General features: G+C 36.2%; 1 protein-coding gene across 12 annotated transcripts in view; it reads right to left on the bottom strand.

Moving 5' to 3' along the window:
- Window positions 1-4: 4 nt before the first annotated feature.
- The window catches only part of PUM2 (pumilio RNA binding family member 2), a 67,402-nt gene continuing 40,623 nt past the window's right edge, over window positions 5-26,783 (bottom strand). For 7 of the 12 annotated variants that reach the window (XM_057390446.1, XM_057390447.1, XM_057390448.1 and 4 more), the window contains exons 11-21: window positions 23,048-23,191; window positions 21,746-22,027; window positions 16,742-16,978; window positions 10,242-10,509; window positions 9,578-9,707; window positions 7,902-8,036; window positions 7,470-7,607; window positions 5,687-5,812; window positions 5,029-5,150; window positions 3,622-3,814; window positions 5-2,954 (exon numbers count right to left, since the gene is read on the bottom strand). In XM_057390446.1, the coding sequence (XP_057246429.1) occupies window positions 2,823-2,954; window positions 3,622-3,814; window positions 5,029-5,150; window positions 5,687-5,812; window positions 7,470-7,607; window positions 7,902-8,036; window positions 9,578-9,707; window positions 10,242-10,509; window positions 16,742-16,978; window positions 21,746-22,027; window positions 23,048-23,191 (1,907 nt within the window). In that variant the 3' untranslated portion in view covers window positions 5-2,822. The remainder of the gene's footprint in view (window positions 2,955-3,621; window positions 3,815-5,028; window positions 5,151-5,686; window positions 5,813-7,469; window positions 7,608-7,901; window positions 8,037-9,577; window positions 9,708-10,241; window positions 10,510-16,741; window positions 16,979-21,745; window positions 22,028-23,047; window positions 23,192-26,783) is intronic. The other 5 variants (XM_057390449.1, XM_057390442.1, XM_057390440.1 and 2 more) reach the window with 3 other exon arrangements.

Below are 26,783 nucleotides of genomic sequence, written 5' to 3'. Positions count from 1 at the left end.
AAAACACAAGACCAGATATATTTCACACAGTGTTATTCACACATTTTCATTTTGATTTTTACAGTATATACATGTGAACATTACATTATTCAAAACGAGCCACCTGGAGTCAAACCTAATCAAACTGGTCCATAAACAATCTATATCAAAAAGCAATACTTGAGCAAAAAGTCTAGTGGTTCTACCCAAACCCTAAAATAGTTGAAAGGAAATCCAGTGATTTTCATGTTCCTGGATAGAATTTGTGCACAAATGATCTCAGGAGAGCAAGTGGAAGATTATACTCAAGATACTGAAAGCACCAAGGATGACAGTTACAGGACTGTTTAAATTCAACCATGGCATGAGTGCTGCAGGGACAAAGTACTGGGACATGATCAGTTTCTGCCTGGACATCCCCGAAAGCCTGACATACTGTCTTACATGTTGAAGGAATGTCGGCTCTGTGGATTCTAACACRCGGCACAGGTACACAGGGTAAAGATAGTCACTGAGGAGAATTGATGTGTCCAAGGCAGTGGCTCAGAAGTTATCCTTTGGGTGACTACGGGAAAGCTCTGGTTTCAATGACAGGGCTTGTACCTCTGGAGAGGAATTTTGTGAACTGCCATGCAAAAAACTACTTGGCAATTGGAATTGTGCTTACTCAAAATAACGAGGCCTACTACTTCACTTCATGCAGACGCTGGAAGTAGGCCAGAAGAAACTTTCCCATTTGCCTATCAATGAGTTAKCACTACCATTAGAAACGCAGCACCTCAGATGTCTGCTTTAGTAACATTTATGTAACCCTGGTATCAACAGTAACATGACAAAATTCCTCATACAAGTTTATACCACTACTGTTTTCTTTCTTGTGATCACACCCCTACCAAAACAGCCTTTTATTTGATCAATGCTCAAGACGTTTCCAAACTATCATGTTGATCAAAACTTTAGGTTAAGCCATCCAAATGAACATTTTACACAAAATACTTACTTCAACAACATACAAAGCACTTTCTTTATCTTTCAGAAACTGAATATACAAAGTAAGCTTTTTCCAAAATATTTCCATAGGCAAAGGATTAAAAAGGATTTTAATTATACACATATGGTCACAATTCTGCCTTAAAAAGATCATTGGGAAATGTACATAAGGCCGCTTGTATATGTACATCATCTTTATGTTACTGTTACAATGTCATATGTCCAGAGAAAAAAATTGACAGTATCATACATATTTGCTTTACGCTGGGAGAAGGCTATTCAAAAATACAGTACTCTTCTGTACAAAAAAATCATGCCACATTTATTAAGATGGAAGAAGCATTGGTTTCTGTGCTAACCAAATATTTCAGTCCACTTCTTACTATGCTTATTAATCCCGATTTAAAATTTGAACAGATTGATTTCCCAAAGTGTCCATATGAACAGAATCAACAGCTATGTTATAAACAAAACATAATGTTTCTCACAATAGATAAAAAGAAAGCCGGTTCATATTTTTGAAACCATATAAAGATAGAATTTTAAAAAAATCACTCTTGATTTGCTGAAATAAATTTACATTATACAACACTATATGCCAGGAGGAAAGAAGGGAATGGGGATATGAATATACACTAAAATGCAAATTTTTGTCCCAAAAAGGAGTAAAACAAATTACATTTACAGCATGAAGGTTTACAAATGTACATCTGTACAACCAAGGTAAGCATCACTACTAAATTAGCAAGGCTTTGTAATAAACATCGAAACGAGAGATTTGTTTTCAAACTGTAAACTTACACCTATTAACTACACGTATACAATGCATATATTTATAGGAAGCAAAAAGCTATCTGAATATTTATTCAATCATGCTTAAATGTTGAGCTATCAAGTTTACTTTTCAGTGGCCCCTTCTCTTTATCATTACCTATTTGTCGCATCTACAGTGAGAAAGCAAAATAAATGCTCAACACTTTCAAATCCTTACAATTCTATATGCAAAATAAAAAAATACAAATCTCTACTCTTCCTGCATTGTAAAACTGACTGTAAAGTTAATACAGGGTTCACTCCTTTTCCAACAGAGTACTTTACTGGATGGAAGTACCACCATCATTTTAATCCCKCTACCTTGTACAACAATGAAATATATAAGTATATACAGCACTTTATTTTTAATACATTGTTAGAGAAAACCTTAGGGCACAATTTTAAAAAACCTGTATCCACAGCAAGTGCCAAAACCCAGGATTTTAAAGTTTCCATTGTTTTGTTATTCCCTACTTTAATTTGCTGTGCCCCGTTTGTTATTTGGATAGGATGTTGTGAACCACCAAAATACAACTTAACTTTTCAACATGTTAAATAATGTTTATGCAGCTGATCAATTTTAATCTGGTATAAAAGACTTCACACAAAAGGGAAAAATAAGGATTAATTCTATATACAACTCTATAAACCTGTTGTGCTATGATGCTGGGTAGACCTACCAGATTGCAAGCCAGTGTATTAAAAGAATACTGTACTTTTTCCCTTTAAAAACTATTTCAGTGACTTTACAAGGTAAAAATTTACAAAATATGTGACAGCTATTTTGATACAATTACATCATATACAGGCATTCTGTGCTTTGCCAGCCATCCAATCTGATAGGTCTCCGGATCAGGGCTGGAGATATTTTTTCTTTTTTTTTTAAACAATTCACTCCCCAAAAATATACACAAGAATAAAAATTTTACAAATGGATGAACAAAGTCAATAAATAGATTTAAAAAAATCAGAACATTTAGAGTTAAGTTGTAGGTTTTGATAATTCACAATTTAATTTTTCTTCCATTTCTCTTTGTCTTTTACAGCATCCCATTTGGTGGTCCACCAATTGGCCCCAGATCAGCACTGTTCTTCAGGTAATACTTTTCCAGCTTGGCCAGAATGTGTTTGCCATAGGTGTATTTACGCAGAGTGGTGATGTGGGGTCGAATCTGTAATAAGAAACATTTTTTTTTAACATCCATATTTTTAAGTAGAGGTGACACTTTTTGAAACTACATAAAAAGATGCCAGAGAAGCCTATATGTCAGAGCTTTGGAAGTTTTCTGGAAAGATGTAACACTGGTGATTTTGACTCACCAAACAACCGTGGGAGAGTCCTGTTGATGACTGAGGGAAGAAGAGTTCTGGCAGGAATACCCTGGGCCCTGTGCTAAATAGCCCTGGGCCATTATGGCAACAGCACTTTTCTCCATGTCTGGATATTCTTAATTAGGAATGTGCCTGTATGCTAAGAAGTGTGGGAATCTCTTTTGGGAGAACTGTAGAATGGATTTATACCCATAATCAGAAACCTGTATTTCTTTTGTAACATTAAAAGTGATGACAGATACTACATTTTCCTGTTACAAGTATTTTCACATAAAAGCTGGCACAAAGAGGATATGAAATCCAACTTCTGAAACTTTCCTTTTTTCAGCTCAGTGCTCAGAGACCTGAATGTTTYCTGCTTTCTAAAGCTCCACTGAATGTCATGGTTATACATCAAGCTCTAGATAACACAAGCAGTGAGTTTTATGTCTGCATGGAAAGGCGCTCTAGCAGCAAAACTCGCAAGGATGGTATTTTTGAATCAGTGCCAAGCATGCACACACATACCTTGTGCATTATGATCTTYCTCTGGGCGGGCTCRGCCATGTCTATCATCTTCTGCACGACGTAGTTGGCGTACTGGTCCTTCATCATGGTGTATAAGGCACTGTGAGGGCCGTCGTTCTGGCAGCACACCTCGTCGATCAGCAGGGCTCGCTCGGCACGCGACGCGTGAGTCACGCATTTTTCTACCACRTTGCTGAAAAATAAGGCAAGTGCATGAAGGGACTGGAGGCGTAACATTCTTTCAGGTACTCATTTTAAATTTATCTGGAAATTTATCAGTTCTTTAGGGTTCTCGACACCAGTAAAAAGCATGTTGCAAATGCATCAACTCCTGATTTCCACTTCTTCAGTCTAGTGACCAAGGAAGTTACAGGATTATATATCCCTATTATTTCATCCATGTGGAAACGTTATTTTCTGATACTTACTATTTTGTAGGAGAGACTTTTCCACTGGACCTACATAGTATAYTGAACTTCAGGCAGTAGATGTGTTCTAGCACATCTATTTTGATTGGGCCCTCTGAAGACACAACAGAGAAAGCCAAAGACTCCAGCTTTTTTGAATAAATGCACTTCACAGGAACATGCCTACATCAGAGATTCATCAAATATTCTTTTGTAGATCAAGTCTCTGACCTTCCAGGTTATTTCAGAAGCTGGAAAGGCCATCAAAGTTTGTAAGATAGMGAAATGATCCTGATCCCAAATTTGTGCTTTAGAAATTAAGCAAGTTACTAGTTTGCTAGCGATTTTTAAAACAAATGCCYCCATAATGTCACAGTACATTTCTACTTCATTTTGATGACAAGGCCAGTCTCACTAAATCAGCCAAAATTAATCCTGAAGTGGATTTTTTCTTAGCAAAAGGCACATAATCTACATTTCAGCAAGAAGCACAAAAGGATTAGCTTTAGATTCTCATTTCAGATATTTCAGAATAGTTCAGGCCTGCTACAGCAGTCTTTGAGACTTTTTAGGCAGAAAATCCTTGTCAGACTGAACTACCACCTTTTAAAACTTGCCTTTTTATGCTTGCAAACTAGTAGACTGGATTGAGAGTCAGCAAGTCCCAGCTTAYTGCCATCAGCACATCACCCAAGTTCCAGCAGAGCTTTTCACCTGGCTCTGGGCATCCTCACATGAAACCCTGGAACCTGCTCCCTGCACTTGCACAAAGTGAACAAAAGCCATCCCAGAAGCCCACAGAATCTCCTTTGTTTCGCTACAGCATTTGCCTCTTCCTTTCCCCAAACCTCGTATAAAAATACCACTACCATTCATCTCTATAGAAATAGGATACACAGTAGAAAGAAAAACCCTATCATTTTTGTAACACAGGAAATAAATTCAATACTACAACTTTACAAGGTCCATAAATCTTTAATGTATGTAAGTTGTGCAATACCTGGCAAATTTGTGCTGACTCAGAGCTAGAACTTTTCCTCTAATTTCTGAAACGATTTTGCTCTTGTCTTCAGGACGACCGTGCTCCAGTACATGTTGAATAACATAATTTCCATATTGATCCTGAAAATAAGATTAYTTCAATTTTCGTTTGTGTTCATACCAAGTAATAAATACAGATAGCTTTTGTACATGAGCATAAAGTTTGAAATTATTATTTGCATGAATATAAGGAAAATACAATGACATCAGCATTAGAGAAACAAAGTGATGCAAGAAATATCCCATCAAGAATTACTTAATGGATCACAAACTTTACATGAAAAATGTAAATAATCTGTAAAACCAGTGTTTTACTARAGTATCTCTTATCCTTTTAAAGAAAGAAGTCCTCAAATTTAAGATCATACTTTTTAACAGCTGTAATATTCCCCTGAACACCAAGCTACAGTCAAAAGTGTAAGAAAAAGGCTTTTTATATCTTCTTTGCCTCCCAACTTCCAAATTCATTTTCATTAAAACTATGGAAGGAAAGAAAAACAAAATATCAATGTCTACAAAACCAAAAAGAGGCAAATGCATTTAAACTAGGATACAGGAGTATATTATGATAACAATAAACTCTAAAGTGCATTAAAAATGAGTGTACATGCACTAACCTGTACTAGCTGTTCTGTGTGTTGATGGAGTTCTTCTAAGATTGGCAAAGTCTGCTCAGCAGTGCAGTGCTCCAGAATACGCTGAATTACTCTACAACCATATGGATGAGTTGAAAGCACAAATACCTTGAAAATAGGATTGCAAAYTAAAGTTAAACCAATTGAAGCTCTCATCTATACCAATATTACTGTGCTMAAAATGGAATTGAACATACCAACTACTATTTGAAAAAGTTTTTCTTGCCAAGAYCAGAATTACATTTCCAGCACAAGTCACGAAAAGATGAAAAAGCAGCTTTTTGTGTGTGAAGGACTCCAGAAACCATTAAAYTAAGAAMCCAAGTGTTCATTACAATGTTTCTAGCCTACATAGTTGCAAAGGAAAGCCTGGAAGTATSACCCTTAGTTAAGTGCTGTTTAACTTTCAAGCTTTCCTTTTCACTTAATTTTCACATTTTAAGACTTTGACACTTATCAAAAGGAATTCAATTATGGTGGTTGGTTTTCACCAATTTCATGTTYCAGCATGCAAAACAAGTTCCCAGTTAAAGATATGAAGTTTGTAAATAACTATTCAAAACATACAACCAAATCTTGCTTATTCCTTCTGCGTGCTTCTCCAGAAGCTAGGTTTGTGGTTTGGAGAKTAATTCCAAACATTTTAGTGTTGGTCAGGACTGAACACAGAATTTTCTATGATTGGACACCAATCAAAATGATGCAGGCAAGAGAAAATTGTACGTATTGTTACCTGACATCGCATGTCATCAAGTGTGTAATTTTTCATTTGCTACTTCATATTAGCTATTATTTTCCATATATAATTACTTGGTGGATGCATGTTCAGTAAAAAAAACACACACACTTCAGTCAAGGGGCTCTATTAACAGTTTAGAAAATGCATCTCATGTACCTCATACACTCTTTGATGTAATAAGATCCAACCCTAGAAACCTTGGTATGCAATTTACAGTGTACAACAATAATTCAGGTACTGTTGTTGTGTAAAATGAGAAAGATTTTGTAGATTTTATTAGGAAATACATTTGGCCATCCATTAAAGTAAAATTTAGTTATAAAGCCAAGTTATAAGATTTTTACAATTCTTCTCAAGACTATAAAAGCACACGCTTGTCTCAGAGGATTAAAATGTTATTTAGCTGCAGCATATTCACTAGCCTGCAGCACATAATCAATCTTATAGCAATAACTTTTTTTGGAAACAAAACAAAAAACCCCAATCTGAAGTAAACAAATATGACCCCCGCTCTTCACTCAACACTAGTCCATATGCAGGGAACAGATTAGTGTATTTCAGCACTGCAGCTCCTTAAGGACTGGCATTCATTGGGAAACACTGAAAGACACCTTGCAATACAAGCAACAGAGAGGAAAACATAATTTTTAAAGAGCACATACTTTATTATCATATCAAAAATGGCCCAGTCAGAAGTTGTGAAGGAAATKATATTATCACAAACCACAAAAATGGGCACACAAAGTGCCTTGTATATATTTACATTACATCCACCAGGTTAATTTATAATACATCCAAACAAGTCTTTCTAGAGCATCTTCTCCAATGAACACATCTTTTTACAGCATGTTAACTGTCTTCCCAACAGCATTTCCATTTCATAATCCCTTTTTCATKCTACTTAAAACAAGCTGAGTGCAAAGTGCCAAATGCTATCCTGTCAATGCAAATAATGGACAAAGACCTCCAAATCTTTTATTGTGAATCTCAGCAACCTGCAAGGAGGAAATGAACCATTGACTCTACCTGTCCTTTGAATGCATCAATGATGAACTGGAGTGACTGGGGCTGAACACACTCAATGCATTTTTGTACAACGTGGTTTCCATTTTGATCTTTCACGCATTTCAGAACATGGCCATCCAGCTCTTTCACCATTTCATTCTGGAAAAACAAAGATTATCCTTGTCTTTACGATAATATCTCCCCACCACTCCCCACCCCTAAAATTTCATTTCATTGGGGAATAATTTCATTTCATGGTGCAAATTTCATTTCATCCTGACTCCAATCTTCATATTCACTGGTATTAACTGTGCACCTTAGTATTTTAATTTAAACAACTATTTCAGCCCCTAGATATTTCATGATGAAGGGAATAATCAAGGATTTAATCAAGTAAAAAACAGATACAATAAAAATAAATAAATAAAATAAAAAAGCATTGCTCTAACTTACAATTACCTGCTGGTCAGGTGAGATTGACTCAAGGGCTTTCTGGATAACACGACAGCCGTACATCTGCAGGGCCAATGGCAGAACATGACCACGGATGCGTGTTGCTAGGGCTAACTTTTGATCCAGGCTTCCAAACTAAAAGAAAATAAATATGCTGTTAACAAATGAAGACATATTGCAACATGCTGGAATTTAAGTATCATTCTAAATATTTTTAACATGTACATGATTTTAATACTTGAATCACTTTTCACTTAGTATTTTTGGTAGGTATATTTACCAGAAKCTTTTCTTTTCTAAATGCAATATTTTGTAATATTCCACTTCCAGTCACATACCTGYTATCAAATGCATGACCTTGAAAGACAACAGAAGAAATCAATATAGTTTATATTGTCTGTCTGTAGGAATATTTAAGTGCAATAAATCACTTTTTAAAATATACTGGGCAAATGGATCACAGATCACTGTTATGTATGAATCCAAATCAGATTTTCCCTGCTATCTCAAAAKTTGTAAGAGAGGACACAGAAGTGACCACCTGGACAATCAGCCAGTGGCACAGCAATATTCCTGCAGTACTGCTGGGGATTGTCAAACTCCTAACCTGTAGCCAGCTCTGAAGAAAGCTCGACCAACTTCYCCTGCCTATTTAAACAGTGACCTGAGGTCCCCTACTACATGTAAGTCCACGTGCACTTTTTTCGTGATAACTGTTCTGCAGAATTAAGATAAAAACACTCAACTGACAATGATAAGCTGTATATTCGTCCAACTTAATATTATAGAAAAAACAGCAAATTATGACTCTTGAACAAAATCAAGATCTTGCATATCAGATGTCAGGGACACTTTTCAGTACGGATTTTGACTGGTTAAATCAAAAAGGGAGTRAAAAAGGGGAGCACATTGTTTCATACATTCATTAAAAACACATTCTTGTTTACAGCAAGTATCTTACTCCTTATTGGACACTTCCAGCTTCACCTTCTATCAACCTAGATACTTTGATAAGGCTCTTGATTTAAAGTACACTACACTAGATACTTTTTCTACATATAATTTTGCCCAGGACACAGGTATTATTTTTAATTCTCTCTGCAAGCAAAACCTTGTAATTCTTTGAAAAGGCCTTTTTTTTAACCACATAGTTTTTAAGACAAAACAAATCTGTTTAAAMTATTAATTACAGTAATATTGGACGTATCTCATAATAAATAGCCCTTACTCGAAATTTTTCTGCCTCAATACATTTTATGGGAATTTCCTCATACACAGCACTGGATGAAGTTCACRCAGTTCCGAGTGCAAGAGTGTTTTCCAGACTTATTCCATACCACGATGCAGTATCCAACAAAATGCATCTTTCAAGTATTTATGTTCCCTTTCATCTGCTGAAAGTCTAAGTTCTGATAAGAGGCTTGTGAAGCCTGACTGCAGTCTGTGCATTCACCAGTGTTCACCAACACGTGCACTACCAGAAAGGGGAAACTGTGCCCAATATGACAAAAAGCACTGGATATAGAACAGAAAACACGTATGCAGCGTTATACACTTGGGTTCTGAGGAAGTCATGTAGAATTCTGCTATGATGTTATGAAAAAGACCAGTTAAATTTAATCMGATTTACAGCATTTCATTTGCATGTCCATCCATACACTTAGTGCTATGCTTACCTCAAAGAACTTCTGTATTACATAGTTTCCAAACACATCRGTCATCAATTGATAGGCTGCTTGCAGGATCTCATTAAATACCATCTGGCGCTCAGCTGGAGTAGCTCGCTCCAGCTTCTGCTGTATAAATCTAAGCACAAAAAAAAGTACATTTTGCTTTGCATCAACAACAGGAAAACCTCTCAAACACTGTTTCAATGAGACACCTCAAAACTCTAAARAAAGCGGTCAGCATTTATAAAATTTATTAAAATGAAAGTAGTGCCTTTGCATATAAAAGGATACATTTTAGTAAAATTAAGAGTTAAAAACTTTCATTTGAAAAGCATTAAAGATGAAAAGAGTAACAGTAACTAAGTACCTGATGATGTACTGACAAAAATAGTTTTACAATCCAGATGCTACATATTTTGTTTTCTTACTCAATACCTTTTTGATACCTAGAGTTTACAAGTCTAGCTATGAAGCTATTTCTACATTGAGAAACTTCTACAAGCAGTTAAATTAAAACTGCTTTTACAATGAAATTTCCTAGAGAAGGTCAGCCTAAGAGTATGTRCTCCAATCAATGGCATGCTTTGAATTAAGATGACTAGCACCTCATTCAAAAGTTTGATGTTAATAAAAGCAGTACAATATTATTAACTATTCTTATAATAATTACCTAGAACCATGCTGGTCTTGGGAAAATTCAACAATATGTCCAACAAGGTCCCTTAGTTGAAGATTAGGGAAACGATTGTTTCTGAAATCTTCCAGCAATCGGCTGCGTCCCGAAGGCATAATGTCAGACCTACTGTAGCGGAGGCGCGAAGGAGGGAAGAGCTGGCTGGTGGAGCTAAAGAGACTCGAGGTGCTCGCTGCACTGCGATACTTGGCTTCGGCTCCAGGGGCTGCAGAAATATAGCGACCACTACCATTTGTCAGTCCCCCTACAAGGAAGCAGTTCTGTCAGTAAGAGCCGGAGGAAAAGAAGCAACAGCAAAACAGCAAGTGTACTAAAACTATGGATACACCCTGGAGCCAATGAAAACAACCATGTTGTCTTGTTATTTATATTTACCTCATTATGGCTGGAGGAGCTAGATATGTTTATCTTGCAATAAATAAAACCATTCTCCTCCTCCTCATTTTTATTTTATGTGAAGGGCACCAGGAAAAGAAATGTTATTAGAAGAATATATCAAGGCAGGTAAAGTGAGAACCCACTCAGTCTTACAGAAACTTTAGAACTGGGTGGGGCTTAATCTTAGTGRGCAGATTTCCACTTCACAAGTGATAGTGGCTTATACCCTTGTTAGTAATCTTGAAGTTAGCCAATTGTGTCATAACAGACCATGAAATCTGAACTACCCTTCAGTCCCTACTGAGATACAATTCCAACTTATAGTGTGTTAAGGGGTTTTTGGGGAGGCACATGTGGTGCCTCCTGTCATGCTGTAACTGTCCTGCGGRTTATTTGATGACTTCAGCATCCCAAGTTTTCAAGCTGGTACCTCTTCTAAGCAATAAATACATCAAATTTCATACCGAGTAACTAAGAATGCTCTAMTTAATTCTCCAACAACCACAGATACATCAAACTGAAGCCCCCTTTCTTCGTAGCACAAACACTCATCACTCTCACTAATACTTCATCTTTCCTTACTAAGAGCTGAATTGCTATCCTATGTCTAGGTCCCACTCCTTTTTGCTAGTGATTCCACCTACAGTTCTTGTCACCCCACAGTCCTGCACATTTCTCCTCACACCCTGCTCTCTGATCAGCTCATGTCACTCTGAACTCCTCCAAGYAGGCCTCTCCCCTTCACTTTACAACAAGAAGCAAGTATCATAAAAAGCATGCAACACATTTTTCCCAACTGCAGTATGACTTTTTGGAGGGATACTCTTACTATACTACAAGCACAAAAATTCAAATAAATTCTCACATAGAAACCTCAATTCTACCACTAAAACCTAACTAATCCAATAAAATCCAAAGCCAAACACTCCCTAAAAGTGTTGAGTATGAATTGGAAAAGGAAAGCATTYTGTTCTCCTTTCTAGAAAGTAACATTGCAACTGAAGCCCTAAATTTGAATTTAAAACAAATTGCAGTGTGTGCTGGTTGAATGGTGCTCTATCACAAACTTAATTAAAAAAAAAAAAACCAAATAAAAAAAAACCAAACCAAAAAATCCCAGAAAACAGCTGACTGTGCTCCAGCCAAGCCTCCTTTTGGTTCTAAGTATTTTTAAGGCCAGGCCAACAGTGTTACAGTGCACTGTACATGTATTAATGGTGAAGTTATCTTTCTCAAAATGTCAAATTCCAGTACCAGAATCTGAGATGTTAGTGCTCTGCACAACACATCAAGCATCCCATTTATTGTACTGCACAGTACTGTGCCCTAAAATAGAAAGAATTATTGAATTTAAAATTACTTTTCAAAATTCCGTGACAAGCATCAACAAATACTTTATGCCACACAATAMCTTTTAAAAACCACTAGGTTTCCTTTTTAATTAAAGTCTCATAATTCTTTACAGCTAGGAAAATCAAATTTTTCTAACGATCATATTTACTTTCCATTGACAAACACAATTTCCAACTATTTCCAGAAAAGAACTGATAGCAGCATGGTACCAACAACCAAAAGGAAAAAAAAAACCAATATTCTGCAGGTGAAGCAGTATGCAGAGTGATGCTCTACAATAATTTCTCCTCTAGGAATGGCCTTTAAAGAACAAAGGAAGTTATACAGCTGAAATGATGGTATTTCTCATCTGGACTAGGTAAATACACAAGTGCAATCCTGGCTCCCCTGCACATGCTGTGCAGTAACACTATTTAATATCACAAGAGGGCACCAGAGCCCATTTGAAATGAAGTTACAGGCTACTTYTTCCATTGCAGCTTCTCTTCTGCTCTACTCATCACATGCTCAATTCTGTGCCAGAAACAAAGAGCACAGTTTTGATCATATGCTCACAGTCAACATACAAGGTCATAGAATTGCATATGTAATGAGGAATTGTTTCACTTTTTTTTTTTTTTTTTTTTACTAAGCCTTCATCTCTGTAAGTTAAATGCAACAATTTATCCAGAAACTAAAATGGAAATCAAGAAACTTGATAGCTTTTAACAAATATGCTATGTATGTGCAATATACGTTTCCTGCTCRGGATTATCAAGACTTTTTTCAGTCTAATTTGGGAACCATCACTTTTTAAGACCTGTAAGACAACTATTCTGCAACTGGGAGGCTCCTGACTAGCCTGTGAAACTATTTCAGACAATCATGTTAAGGAGGACAATAACACAGGAAGGCTGAAGGCACATCCACTGGGCCTAGAAGAACCTGTAGTACTCAAAAGCACACAGAAAGCAGAACCTTGTAAAACAATGGACACTATTATAAAAAAAGAGTAATTTAATAAGTAATTAGCTTTTATTCTCACATAACCTTTTATTACAGCAATGTTATGGCTCAGTGGCAACTCTGCAGATTTGAAAAACAGTAAAACTCCCAAAATAAAAGCATATTGTCTTAGGTACTTAATATATGTGGACAAATTTGTGATTTCAATGGCCTATTTTCTTCTCCAAATGAGGAAAGTAAGAGCCTAGGTCTTCTAAGTTATTTGGGGAAATACCCTACTGAATAAAGCACTGAAAAATTAAAATACTTATTACACATCAGTATAGTCACACAATTCCAAACTCCTGGGGAATTAAGTGTGCAGTTCATTCTCCAGATAATCAATTAGCTATCATTTCTGATCTCATAAAACAAAAATCTCCAAACCACAGRCTAATATTAAGTTGTTTTACAGTTTAATTGAACCTAAATCCCTGTGGCTAATCCACAGGGAAGAAAAGGCACAGAGATATAAAGGGGATATAGATCATCTAAAACAGAGCCTTAGTAAGTTTCAAGGACACAAAGSATGTTAAATTACTGACTCCTTAAYATAGGTAGCATCTTTAATGTTAAGGAGAACATGAAAAAACATTAAAAWCTAGATCTAGGCACATTYATTTTGATAGCATTAGTCTGTTAGTATTTATCAAAGTATTTTTTCAATTATTTCTAATGAAGACAGAAAACATATCTACTACATAGTAACTTATTTTACATGTGTCAGCAGTATTTTCTAGTAACACACATAACAYGTATATAAATGCTTTAAACCTAATTTCTATAAAGTATTTGTTCATCTGTGAAAAAGTTGTTTCATCTCATCCTCAGCTAAAAGTTTCATCTKCATACGGAAAACAGAATTACACGTATCTCTGTATATTTTAGGAATCAATGCAAGTGTTTACTATGCCTGGTTTAGTACAACCCTACAGAGTAGGGCAATCCAAAGCTCCCCATACTGCCTTGCCAAGGGGCCTTTACTCTAACCCAGAATGACCATCTCTGAAGGTAAAACATCAATCTGAACTGCTAACAAGCTTCGCTTGCAACTTGCAGAAAATAATTACCTCCAAATGCCCAGATTTTAAAAATTCCTACTCTACACCAAAACTCTACTCTTAAAATGCTCCAGTGTACCGTCAAACAGGGTTAGGACTACCAATCTGAAAGGATATTTTTATGACATCATTAAAACACTTCCTCTTGCAGTTCCTTGTACTTGGGAGTGAAAGGGTAGTTCAAATTCATGACCTTACTGCTCCAACTGGTTACAGTAAAGAAGCAGTTACAGACAACTGACAAATCCCTTYAAATACAGGAAAACTTACACTAGCACAAAGTCACTAGCACATTCCTATTTTAGGATGTTGGATAAAAGTTGGTGAGAAGAGATAAAAACAGTAAATATCACAAATTTCTTGTAAAAGGGAAATTATTCTTTTAAGCTACAAATTGCAGCAGTGTCTGACAAAGGGGTTATAAAACCATGCACCCTTTCCCAGTGTTGTGCTCTAGATTCTGGTGGCTGAAACAGGAGCAACCGAGTTTGATGCCCATTTAAAATAGGAGTTAAACTTAGCTGAACCTGTTGATACAAGCAGGCAGGATAAGTTTGGAAGGTGGAGGCAGAGCTGCATTTGACAGGCATTATCAGAATACCAATGGAAACTGCATGCAGACATGAACTTACAATGTTGTTCTACTCTGAAAAGTGACTACATGATAACCATTGCCTTAAGATACACTCCCTGTTARTTTCAGGTGTAACTTCTCATTCTGTCAGAAAGCTTAGATTTTTTCATGTTTATTTTTTGTATGTGATAACAAAACATGCTTCCAAGAGTGGTTGATGCACGCACCAGAATAAATATATTAAGACAGACAATTAACTGCAGAAATACTCTTAAAACTCTGAGAAGGTGCACATTGAATGTAACTGTGCAAAAATATGGCACAGGGCAGAATGGCTAAAAAAATTACTGCATTTTTCTGCATTTTTGTGAAAGCAAATATCCAAAAGACCTCMATTTCCAAATTTCAGGCTGATTTTATAATATAGCCGATTTTATAATATAGCCAGAAGTTTATCAGTAATCAAGGTCCACTTCACTGGGAAGATGAAGAGGACAAATGAAAGCCAACAAGGTTGTGTCAATTTTCAGAGTACAACTGTATATTCTGGCTGTTACACACTGATCTAGTACATGATTTTAASAAGCTACTAGGCTTAGTTCACACTGCCAAACAGTTCAAAATGGGTCAGAGTCAGTATTTAACAATTTCTGCTGATAGAGCCAATCCTCTATACTGACCACAGCCTATTTTCTCAGAACCGAAAAAAGGTCTTTTAACATTCATCAAATGTGAAACAAACAAAACTTTGAATGTTTTAAAYTTTAGATAATGCCTTCCAAAATTTGGTTTAAGTATAGTTTTCAGCAATATGAAAACTATGGTGAGAGTACTTTGAAAAGAAAGAAAGAAAAAGATTTCCATGATAACCCCATTGTCAGATGTTCAGAACTTTCTCAAAAGCCTCCATTTGGGCTGAAACTTTCCATGCTTGGTCTCAGCCCAAAGGTGCACTTTGTAGACCTGAAAAAGGAAAAAAGGTAAGTAAAAAAAAATAAAACGTGCTGAAACATCCCCTTGCCCAGTTTTACTTTGGGTATTCAGCACTTAACCTTGATGGGGATACTGTACTGTAAATGTAATACAACTTAATTATTTAACCTTGTTAGACAAATCACTCACACATTTCTCACTTAAGGTGTATTCTGGTAGACATTTTAAAAATGTTTTTCCTGTTTTATTTGCACTAAGAGAAGCACAGAGGATTAGGGTGCCTATTGCAAACGGTGCAATGAATAGTTACTGGAGCAACAGGCAACTCAATCTTGAATTATATCCACTTTAACTCTATGATTTTAGCATCCGAATTAAATGACTGCAAATATTTGCAGCAGAAAGGAAAAAATGTATTAGGCAACCTCAGGTTAGAGGCATTATCTTTTGAATAGACTGTATATTGCGGTGGGGTTTCTTTRGATTTTTATTTTAAATTATTTTTAAAGAAAGGTTGAGCTCCCATGTCATTTARCTAGCCAAAAAACCATTTCAGAAATTATTATCAGCATTCCTTTAAAAATGCATCTGATAACAGAGAGCCACCACTGACAATGCCTTTTCTACTTCTTTGACAAATGCCTTTTTTTTTCTCCTTCCATAAGCTTGGTGATAAACTACTGTCTTCCTGGCAAAGTATCTGGGCCATGCAGTTGAATGATTCAAAAATCACCTTTTAATACATTTTACATTGAGAGCACTGCTCACTTTTCTACTTTTTCATGGGAAGGGGCATTAATCAACATCACTTCACTATTAAACAAATCTCTAAAATGTCCTTAAAGTAACACACTGAAGGCGAAACAAAAATAAGGCACCTTTGCTTATCATATTGTGGAAACAATAGAAAAATGACCAATTAATTCTCACTGGGCTCTCTACTGGGCTTCTGCAAGGRAAGAAAAATCAGTTGTTGGCCCGATACTGCCAAAAGGTGAGTGCCCTCCACTGTCAAATCAATGAACATCTGAACGTGCCCTTCACCTTTCAGGAATGGCCCCTCTTCATTACAAAACTGTTTAACAGCAAAGGTAATGTGACATCTCTTATGCAACATATATCTTACACATAGAAATACATACACACATACAAACAAAAAGTGTTTTTTTGGTTTTTGTTTTTGTTTTTTTTACCTAAATGCAAACTGGATGAGGATCCATGTGATGAAAGTGATGGCGGTGGCGTAAGTGAATGTCCTGGCGTTTGGCTTGGCAGAGGCATGCCTATTGGACTTGGAGAGGAGGAAAATCCCAGACTATTGTAAAATGGCTGCCCTATGGGTGCTAGGCTGCTACTAGATCTTTTGTACAAGTCAGAGCTAGTAGATAGAGAATCTCTCCTTGTGGCACTACTACTTGCAGAACTGCCAACTGAAGAAGAAATAAAAAGACCCTAATTACACAGTGTCAACTGAATAAAACCTATCCCCAACTACAGCTGGGCAACAACAGATGCGATCACAATAATTACAGCAATCGTTATGACAAAGACAATTACTGTGATAACCACACATGCTTTTAGGTAAATCTAAGTGGGTATAAACATACCACTGGCAAGTAATTTCACCAACGTCCATGTCATTCAACATTTCACACTAGACTTCTCACAGTAATATTGCAGTACTCTGTTTTAAACGCCTGGCTTCAGGCTTTGGGACAAATATGGAATTTACAAGATTAGATTACACTGTCACTTTATAGAATAAATGATTCTAAAAGTATTGCCACTAAATTATTTGATAATTTTTTTCCCACCGTAAATTATTAGTCAGACAGTGACACTCATTTCAGGAAAATTCGAAAGGCAGTAAGTTGTTGTTTAAGGGTTCACAAAATAATTTATATTGCTRTTCAGCTGTTTCTGAACTTCCTCATTTGCAAACCCCTCACCTGTAGAAAAAAAAAATCACTACTTAAAATTCCCAATGAGAATTATGGCTCTCAAAGAAGGGTTTTGAAAAGATATTATAAAGAGGGAATAGGCCAAGAAGATGAGAAGCAGAGCAGAGATAGAAAATTAGGTGAGAAATTTAAAGTGATTTTACTGTTATCAGTGTTTCTGAAAGTCAAATCAGACTAGAGGCTTTGGATAATGTATTAATGAAGGACTGGTTATCCTGCACTGCATTGTTCAGCAGGGCCATAAGCAGTCTAGGACAAAACAGGAGAAAAATATAAAGTTTTTATAACTGTTAAATTCTAGTATCTGCTGCATAGTARTGAAATATTTAACTAGAGTGCCTGTTTTAAACATTGGAACATTATTATACTCATAAACCAAACCAAGATTATGGATATTTTAATAATAGATACCTTTCTTAAGGTGAATTTGGAAAATTGATAACTGCTATTGACTACTTCAATTTAAAAAGGAAAGGTCATATTTTGTACTTCCATAACCTTTATCCTTTTCAAGTATCTTCTTATTAAAGCTAGTAGCAAGGACCAATATAAAGGTCACCTGCAATTTCACATTTTAAGACATTAATTTGTTTTCTCATAGCATTAACAACTTGGCTACTATTTTTCAGGGCAGGAACTCGCTTAGACAAAATTTTCTATAGAACTTCAGTCTAAACAATGCCATTTCAGAAATACTGGCAAAGAAAGGTGCTTTATCCTTATCAAAATAAACTATCTTCCTCTTYGAGAAGTTAATGCTTTCATGCACTCAAACCAAATAAGCGAGCAGGAGACCTTAATCTTTACACTCTTGGACTGAAGTAAAAATCTTTGAAAAATCAGTTCATCCAAGTTCAGCATAGATCTGCTACAAACTTGTAGCTGAAAACTTAAACTCTTGACCATACACAGAATGTCAGAGGTGGCTGATTAATAAGGTTGTGCCTGTAATTGAACTTCAGTGTGCCATGTCAAAAACAGACTCTAAAACTGCTGTCCAAGATTCCACCTTGTGTTGGAAAGGCTCATGAAGCAATGCAGAAAGAAGTTTTTCATTTCAAGTGCAGGGGAGACAAAAGCCAAACACAAGAATTAGACTAGGGAGGGGAGAAAGAGAAARAAGGAAACCAGAAGGAAGAAGAGAGGTCAGACAAAGGAGCCAACAAAGAGACTGCAAGAAAAACTGGCAAGCACTTGAGTGAGACTGAGGATGAGAAGAAAGCAGTTCTGAAGAGAAGTTAGGCTGCAGAAGGTTTATGTGACTGTGGGGCAAAAAGACTGGAATAGTAAGCTGATGATGGGAACACCACACAGTACAAGTAGAAACAGAAACATACTTAGGAGCGGGAGGGAAGCAGGAGATAAATGTTGCCTGGAAACTGGGAAGGAAGACATACTAGAGGAGAAGCCGGAAGGRAAAGATACTGGAGTAACTAAGCAAGGAGATTGAGAATAAGCAACCAGAAGTGCAAATTAAGGTAACAGCTGAAAGAAATCTCAAGCTTTGAGACCAGCTCTACAGGCTCTGGMTCAGTGAACCATATAAATGTTAATACAATGCTACACAATGGATTGTTATTTTTCCATCTTTCAGGGTTTCTTACTCAGCTAAATTAYTGCAGCTTAACAAGTTACCATGAACCAGCTGAGCTTCATTTTCACACACACAAGCAAAGTTCACAAAACCCAGAAGATAATTTGCATTATCTTACTCCTCTTCCCCCCTCTCTGAGCTAATGCAATTTCTTTACAGTTGCTACAAGCCAGGAGAAGGCATCTGGAAAGCTGCCATAGTTCATCTAATTCTTGGCTACCTGTTAAGCTGCAKTAACTTATCATCATGTACCTAAACCTTTAAAATAGAGTATGAATAACTTTTATTACAAAAGAACAGAGACTGTAAGTACATACAGTCACTTATATGGTATGTTTACTGCKTTCAGTTGTTACTTTGTTCAGTCATTCAAGCTAGAACATGCTCACCTTTCAATTTTTTGCAGCTATTTTTYCCCCTGCAAAAACTGAAAACATAAGGGCAAAATGTGTTCTGCCATCTATCAGGTCTTCATRGCTATATTTTAACTGAAATTCAACCTTTTCAACACACTGTTGGGAGTTACAAAGAAGCTGAAACCTTGGCAGATAAAAAAAGAAAACTTTTTTTCAATTTGCCTCAATATGCATGAATACCGTTTGTTCAAGTGCTCATCTGTGTAATTCAATTCATATTTACATATAGGTCAGAATGCTAAAAAATAAATAAATAACCAGGAAGCATTTTTTTGAAGTGGCTATTGGGCAAGTACAATTTGTACTTGGCAGAAGGGCACTTTCAATATACTTTTATTCTAATAATACTATAATAATCTATAGTACTGGAATATTAATATTCTAATAAATATTTCAGGTTTAGATAGCACCTTTCATCAGCACTTCTCAAACTGCAAAAGCACAGGGTTCCTGCTTTCCTGTGCAAACTACCATGCTAATTAAATCACCYTGGATACTGCTGCAAGATTTCAGCATGCACTTTCTGTGCTGAGGGCTTTGGACAAAGCTCTGGAACTGACCTTTGCTACAAGAAAAAGGCTCAATCTCCTGTGCCAGAAAAAGCTATGCTGATTTTCTTAAGTAGATACACAACTAAAATTTGTGTTCTATAGAGGTTCTTCAGATAATGCTGGATACAACTTTTATGACTTAAATCTGTTCTATCTAGGGACCTTAAACAGGTACACTGCATTAAATGCATATATTTATTATCACTATCCACCAGTGTAATGAAACTGYGCCTAGAGTAAAACATAGCTGCTAAGGATACACTGAAACCCTACAAGTAGCTCAGGARAAGTTATTTTATGTAACATACACTTGGATAGCACAATTTTGTAAATAAGAGTTACTTGCTGTGGCATTAAGGAAAATTAAGAAAACATATACTACTGAGTAGCCTACAGTTTTTGGGTTTTTTACTGAGCATGGGATGTTTTGAGTCTTCTCTTTAAAATCAAGTATTGGACAGGATCACTATAAAAACCTGATTTTGGACTTCCTACCATTAGTTTTGTTAAAGTAAATATTTTTTCTGATTATTTTATGAAAAACAACACTGAGAAAACCTCTGTGCTGGTTTGCAATATATTTGATGTCACTAGTCACACTTAGTTACCAAATAACAACTACCATATCTTAACACTGAGGGGTGTGGTTTTCCTTCTGTTTTTTCTCCCCATATATTAAGCCATCTTGTAACAACTTTTTAAAAAATTACTTTCTTTAGGGCTAATTTACCTTGATTTTGAAAAGAATACTGCTAGAGTACATACAATTCCCCCAATTTCTACCCAKCTGCAACATACCTAAGATTAAACATGCTTCACTGATTTCATTAAAATAATATTAGTAATAATAAGCAATTCAATGCTGTAAACTTAGACATTAATAGCAAAATGAAATACTCTTAAAAAAAAAATTTCTCTTGCCTTACTAAAACTGAATCTGAAATATAAGAAAACCTACCTTGCATGTTTAAAGACTGCATGAATATGAAATTTCTGCTTTAAAGCAGAAACATGATAGAGTGATTTTATTTTTTTTTAAACACAAACAGGTTAATAATATTTAGGAGCATCTGTTGAAATAATTAAAGGTCTCAAATGTGCACAGAACTATTTAGAGGCTTAACTATGTCTAGGATTAAACCTGCTAGAGTTAACAAGGACTATTCTTGGGTATTAAGTATTTTTGTTTCATAAATCCTTTAAAAATGTTAGGGAAACAAGCACTTCAATATTAGATCAAATTTAGAAAGTCATATGCTACTTAATTTGTTTGAAAAAAATAGGAATTTTCTGATATGAAAATTACAACAAAMGAATGCATATTTTCAATATCATCAATTACTACTTTAACCAGAGAATGAAGACTTCCTTGAAAACAAAATCAGCTAACTGAAAAACAGTAACTAACTTCTGGGGCAGAGTACAGTGATCARTATGGAAAAGTATTTTGGAAATACCTCTGACTACAGGATATTGTTCAAAAATGCATCTTGTATACAGAACCCAAGTGAAATAAAAAGAACTTTTCATTCCCCTATATTTTGTTTTAAAGTTGAACAACCTATTTTTGCATTCTTTTTAGAAATATATGTGTATATAYGAGGCCTGATACGGATACATTTTTTTGCTCAACATAAAAGTCTCACAGAATGTCCTCACTATATTAACAACCTACCTGATGAGCCAAATCCACCAAGTGCAGAGCCGATAGCTGCTCCTAAAGAGCTGCTACTTCCAAAGCCAAGAGATGTGCTTCCTGGTTGGCCAGGACCATGTGAAAAAAGGGAACTGCTCTGGGAGTTATTGGTCAAAGAGTTACTGCCATAAAACGAATTGGATTGTAGGCTACTATTTGTTTGCTGTTGCTGTTGTTGTGGCTGGGCACCAAGTGGCCGAAATAGACCGTTCGTGGCTCCCGCGAGATTGTTTGCTGTTCCTCCAGCTGAAGCAGCTGCAGCTGTAAAACACATGTTTTCAATCATAATTACTCTCTCGAACATTTCTGACTGAAAATGGACTATTCAGAACTAAATTGTATTTTCTTGAAGCCCTCTTAAAACAAGCGGAAGTTTACATATTAAAGGATAAAATACACTTAATAGTATTGCACAATCTTAATTACTCAAGGCAAAAAGTGAAGACATGTTTTGGGCTAATCAAGGCTGCAGAATTGTTAATGTAATTGAGGGACTTTTCAGTGTAAACATATAACACATTACAGTTTACTGAACTTTTTCTATCTAAAGTTGCAGTAGCAGAGTTGTTAGCTAAGAGTCATTCAACATCATCTTCAGCTACTGTCAGAAGCGAGTTCTACACAGAGAAAGATGCTTATAGAATAACTTAAAATCTAATTTTCTGAACAGATTAAGTTAATTAATCCAGGGCWAGCATTCTGGATTTTAATTTAACAAATGCAATAAATGGTTCAGTCAAATAATACTAGATCTTACAACTGGAAAAAAGAAGGCAACTAGACTGCTGATATAACTAACTCTCCTCTTTTACTTTCCATTCTATACAAAGCTTTTTCCTCGCCACACTTTTCAGGAGAAAATATTTTCCTGAGAAAAACATAGCAAGGCTCCAGAGCAGTCCATCTTCTGCCAGGCCGAAGCAATGAAATGATACTTCCTAGAGGACACCATTGAGGGGATTGATGAGAAGTGCATGTTATCATGCATGGGGAGAGGAAGGAGAAAATGTTCCTACCTGACAAGTAACATTTGCAGAAACATGCCTGTGGATGTATGGGAAGAGGACTGTAAATTCCAATTAAAAATGGAAAACRACATCTCTGAGAAACAGCAGTCTCAGAGAACAGGAGGAGACAGAATAATAAAAGTATGCACAGTATATCCTTCACAACTAGAAAACTTCACAGATGCATAGAAAACAATAATATCAAATACTAATCAACATTACTGTTAAGATTCAGCAGAGAAGTGAAAGAAAACYCTGGAGGATGAATATTTACCTGCTTGTGCTGCTGCAGAACTAATTAGAACAGGAGTTGAGGCCACCAATCTGACTGGTGCGCCAAGACCAGTTCTCGCTCCAGGGCCTACTACTAAGGCACCAGTCTGATCGTAATAGGCAGTGGGAGCCAGTACTTGGTATCCTACAAAACAGAAGACAAGGATTAGTAGTGCAGACAGTCTCATACAGTGAGCATTTCTTCTCTCCTTGAAATATTCTAAACACAAACTGCAGACCAGTATTTCTGTCTTTGAACATTAACCGGACATCAAAAGAAAAAGCAGTAAACATCATAAGAGACTGGGACAAAATTAGGTTTATAAATGCTTCAAGTAATTTTTTACAACTAAAATAACTGCTAAAATTAGTTTTCTACAGTTGAACTTACTGCCAAGGTTAAAGTTTCTAACAACATAGTGAGAAGGTACAGGTACAACACAACTGACAGTATTTGGATCATCATCAAATCCATTTCTTTCAGCAGTTTAAAATACTCCACATTTCTCTTATACTCCTTTGTACATAGAAARGCTATTGAAATGTGCACAATTAAAGGGCTGAGCTAACTGCAAGTTTGGCAATTCCATACATTACCTAGCCACACTTAAAAGTCCATCTGCAAAAACACATTAGGAAAGGAATGCTGTGTGTGTAGGAATACCTTGGACCAGCCAATTTCACAGGAATAAAAGACTGTAATCCAAGCATAACACTTCATTCACTTGGCAGTTAAGAATTGGAATCGATGAAGAAAAGGAGGAGGAGTTGAAAAAGGAGAAAAGCAAGCAGTAGGAAGGAATACAGGATACARTATATGAGTGAAGAAAAGCAAGAGACAAAAGAAAGCCAAGCAAAAAACCTTTATTTAGAACAAGAGCAGAAGAATGAATTTTAAAGCTTTTGACGCTTTATAGTGAAGTAGATGAAYTGGAATAAGAATCCCTAAAAAATGGAAGACAAGCTACAATAATTTAAGAAGGGTGCTGACATTTAAAAGACAACAATTTGTAATTGTCAGATTGACTRTTCTTATAAAGCAATAAAATAAAACCCAATGGATTTTCAATATTCCCCCCATGTTCACATATATGCTAGCACTATTAAGAAAAAAGTCAAGATTGCAAAAATCACACATCTATTTTTTTTYAATGTGAGAATAAAGATTTTGCTTTCTACTTTATGTCAGTTGTTCACATCAGTTGAACATTTATATTCAGAACTAGGTCTAGCAGAGCTCTCTCTGAAATACATATGTACGTGGACATAAAGAACTGGACCTCTGATTTCAGGTAAGTACCATAGCCACCAGCCTTCCAAGTCATATTTTCTCCTCCTCAATTTCTAAAACATCTCTGTAATCTCTTTTGCCTGGACTCACTTCAAAAAAATAAAGCTGGAAACATCATCTGGCTTCTAGCCTGGTGGTTACAGGACTCTGCAGGGAAGCTGGATACACAGGTCCAAATTCTCACACATTAAGAAAATCTGAAGATACGACAAAGCCTCAGGTAGTACTGAACAGGAGAGGAGCAATGAAAATCCAGATCTTTAGGTTCAATTCACAGTTCTTGAGCTGAATGCATTATACTGGTTATGAAAAATGGTCACTGCCATAATTCTAAACCTGTTTCTTCTCAATGCTCACTACTTGCTTTGCATTCCAGGCACATCTACCTTCTCTTTCCCACCAAAACCACAAAAAAATAAGTTGTCCTCCACATCATTTGTCTGAATATTTGACTAGCTGAAAACCACCAGCACAGGTTCTTACACTGGAACTCATTAGGACGCCTTTGCTAAAGGTGCCACTGCCTCTTCCACCTACAAAAATGTGCTCTGCTGCTTTACCCCTTCACCASTAAGAAATGTTGCTAAATTCCCAAAGTAGAGAAAGGTGAGATACTGTAGATACTGTGATACCGATACTGTGTAGAGAACACAAAATATTAGATTGGTGACACAGTAGAAAAGTTCTTTGTAATACCATGTGTTCCTRCACACATTAGCAATGTTTAATTACTAGAACTTACATAATTTCTGCTTTTACTCGTAGCATGATCAAACCATGTTGGTTCTACTGTTTGTTCCTGCTGTATCATAAAACCATTTTTTCAGAACTCAGAATAGGCTAATACTTAACCAGTATTTACTCTGTCCACCTGCCCTCTTCAAATTCACAAACCCATGGATAATGCTACAACTGTGTAAATATAACTGYATTAAAAACCCACTGGTTTTACGCTTACCTTCTGCTCATCTGAAACTAATATACAGATGAGATTAGATGAAACTAATCTCCTACGACTTCAGGCCCACAATGTAAACAAACTTATTTTCCAATGCAAAATAWTTGGAGGAGAGCAGGGGAGGTAACTTACACTTAGACTTTGTGTAACCTAAATTTACTGAGATGAATATTAATACAATCTAATATATTGATATTAGATTTTCTAAAATAATTTGCTCGTATGACTGCTAAATTAAAAAAYAGAGGCAACTTGCCCTTGCTTTTACAGTATAAGATGCCCAAACCCTCTTGACACTTCCTTGCCATTATCTGAACCTGTGATCCACCCAGGATATTTAAAATAAGTAATGGTAAGTCAGGTCAATAGCATCCAGATACTGTCTGCCACAGAAGGTTCAAGCTATGCATGGGAACTGATGGGTTAATTTCTGTTTCCAATCTCTGAAATAAATTCTAAACAAAAGAGGCCTCAGCTTTCTACTTAAATCTACTGCAACAAGGCAGCATAGGACTATTTGTGAAATTGCTAAAACCTTGCTAAGTCCATCTGCAGCCTCAAAGGTGTAAAATTTTTTGCTTTGATGTCAAAAATTTCAGAGAGACCACCTCAAATCAGATTAAATAACTGAAGAACAGTTCCCAGAGTAAAACTCAGATCTTCTCCTTTTCCTTCCTTTGGACTGTTCCACAAACTACACCTCATCCCAGAAAGGTGAGCACAAAGCTAGAAACTTCCCCTGCCTTCTCTCTTATCAAAGATAAGGTGGTGACTTGGCAGCTCTCTCTAATTCCCTCTCCTGTTTCAGTTTTTATTACTTCCATCACATCATCATCTCTCCCTGTGGCTATGCAATTTTCCCTCCAAATTAACCATTATCAAWGCTCACTTCAGTGCCTTCACATTCAAGTTCACTGTGGTGTTCCCATACAGTCMGAAAACTAAAACATACTGTTTCCTWATCAGTTCCCATTCATACCTTTTATTTTAGAGTTCAATTGCTCTAGCTACACTTACTGTCTTCATATTAGCAGGAATCGTGGAAGCAAACAATCTGGTTTATCAATACAGTGTTTTGCTGAAATGATTTTTAAATGTCTCCAGAAACCACAGACTCTGAAAAACGTTCTGATTCTTATCACATCAACCCTGAATGTACTTAAATGATGATAGGAATTTTTCTCTCTTGGCTTATGCTACTCATCCTTAGTGTTGCACTTATCCATCCAGTAATGCAACTTCCCTCAGTGATGACRTCCAAATGTATGTCAGTTTGTCACTTCTCTCTACACAACTTAAAAGATGTTACACCTCTTCCTACCAACTCAATTATCTGCCCCTTTTAAAAATGCCATCCTCTCCCCTCTCCAAAGTTCTTTCTCCAAAATCTGAACCCCTATAACTTTTGCTTGTTCTGACAAAGGCTTGCACCACCTTATCTCTGCACATCTTCTCACAAATGAAATTCAGAACTCACTATCCAGCCAG

Source organism: Malurus melanocephalus, unplaced genomic scaffold (assembly GCF_030028575.1).
Source record: "Malurus melanocephalus ecotype Western Australia unplaced genomic scaffold, MMel_1.1 scaffold_26, whole genome shotgun sequence".
In the NCBI taxonomy this organism is placed as follows: domain Eukaryota; kingdom Metazoa; phylum Chordata; class Aves; order Passeriformes; family Maluridae; genus Malurus; species Malurus melanocephalus.
The sequence above is the reverse complement of the archived record's forward strand: the minus strand, read 5'-3'. Positions and strand labels throughout refer to the sequence as shown.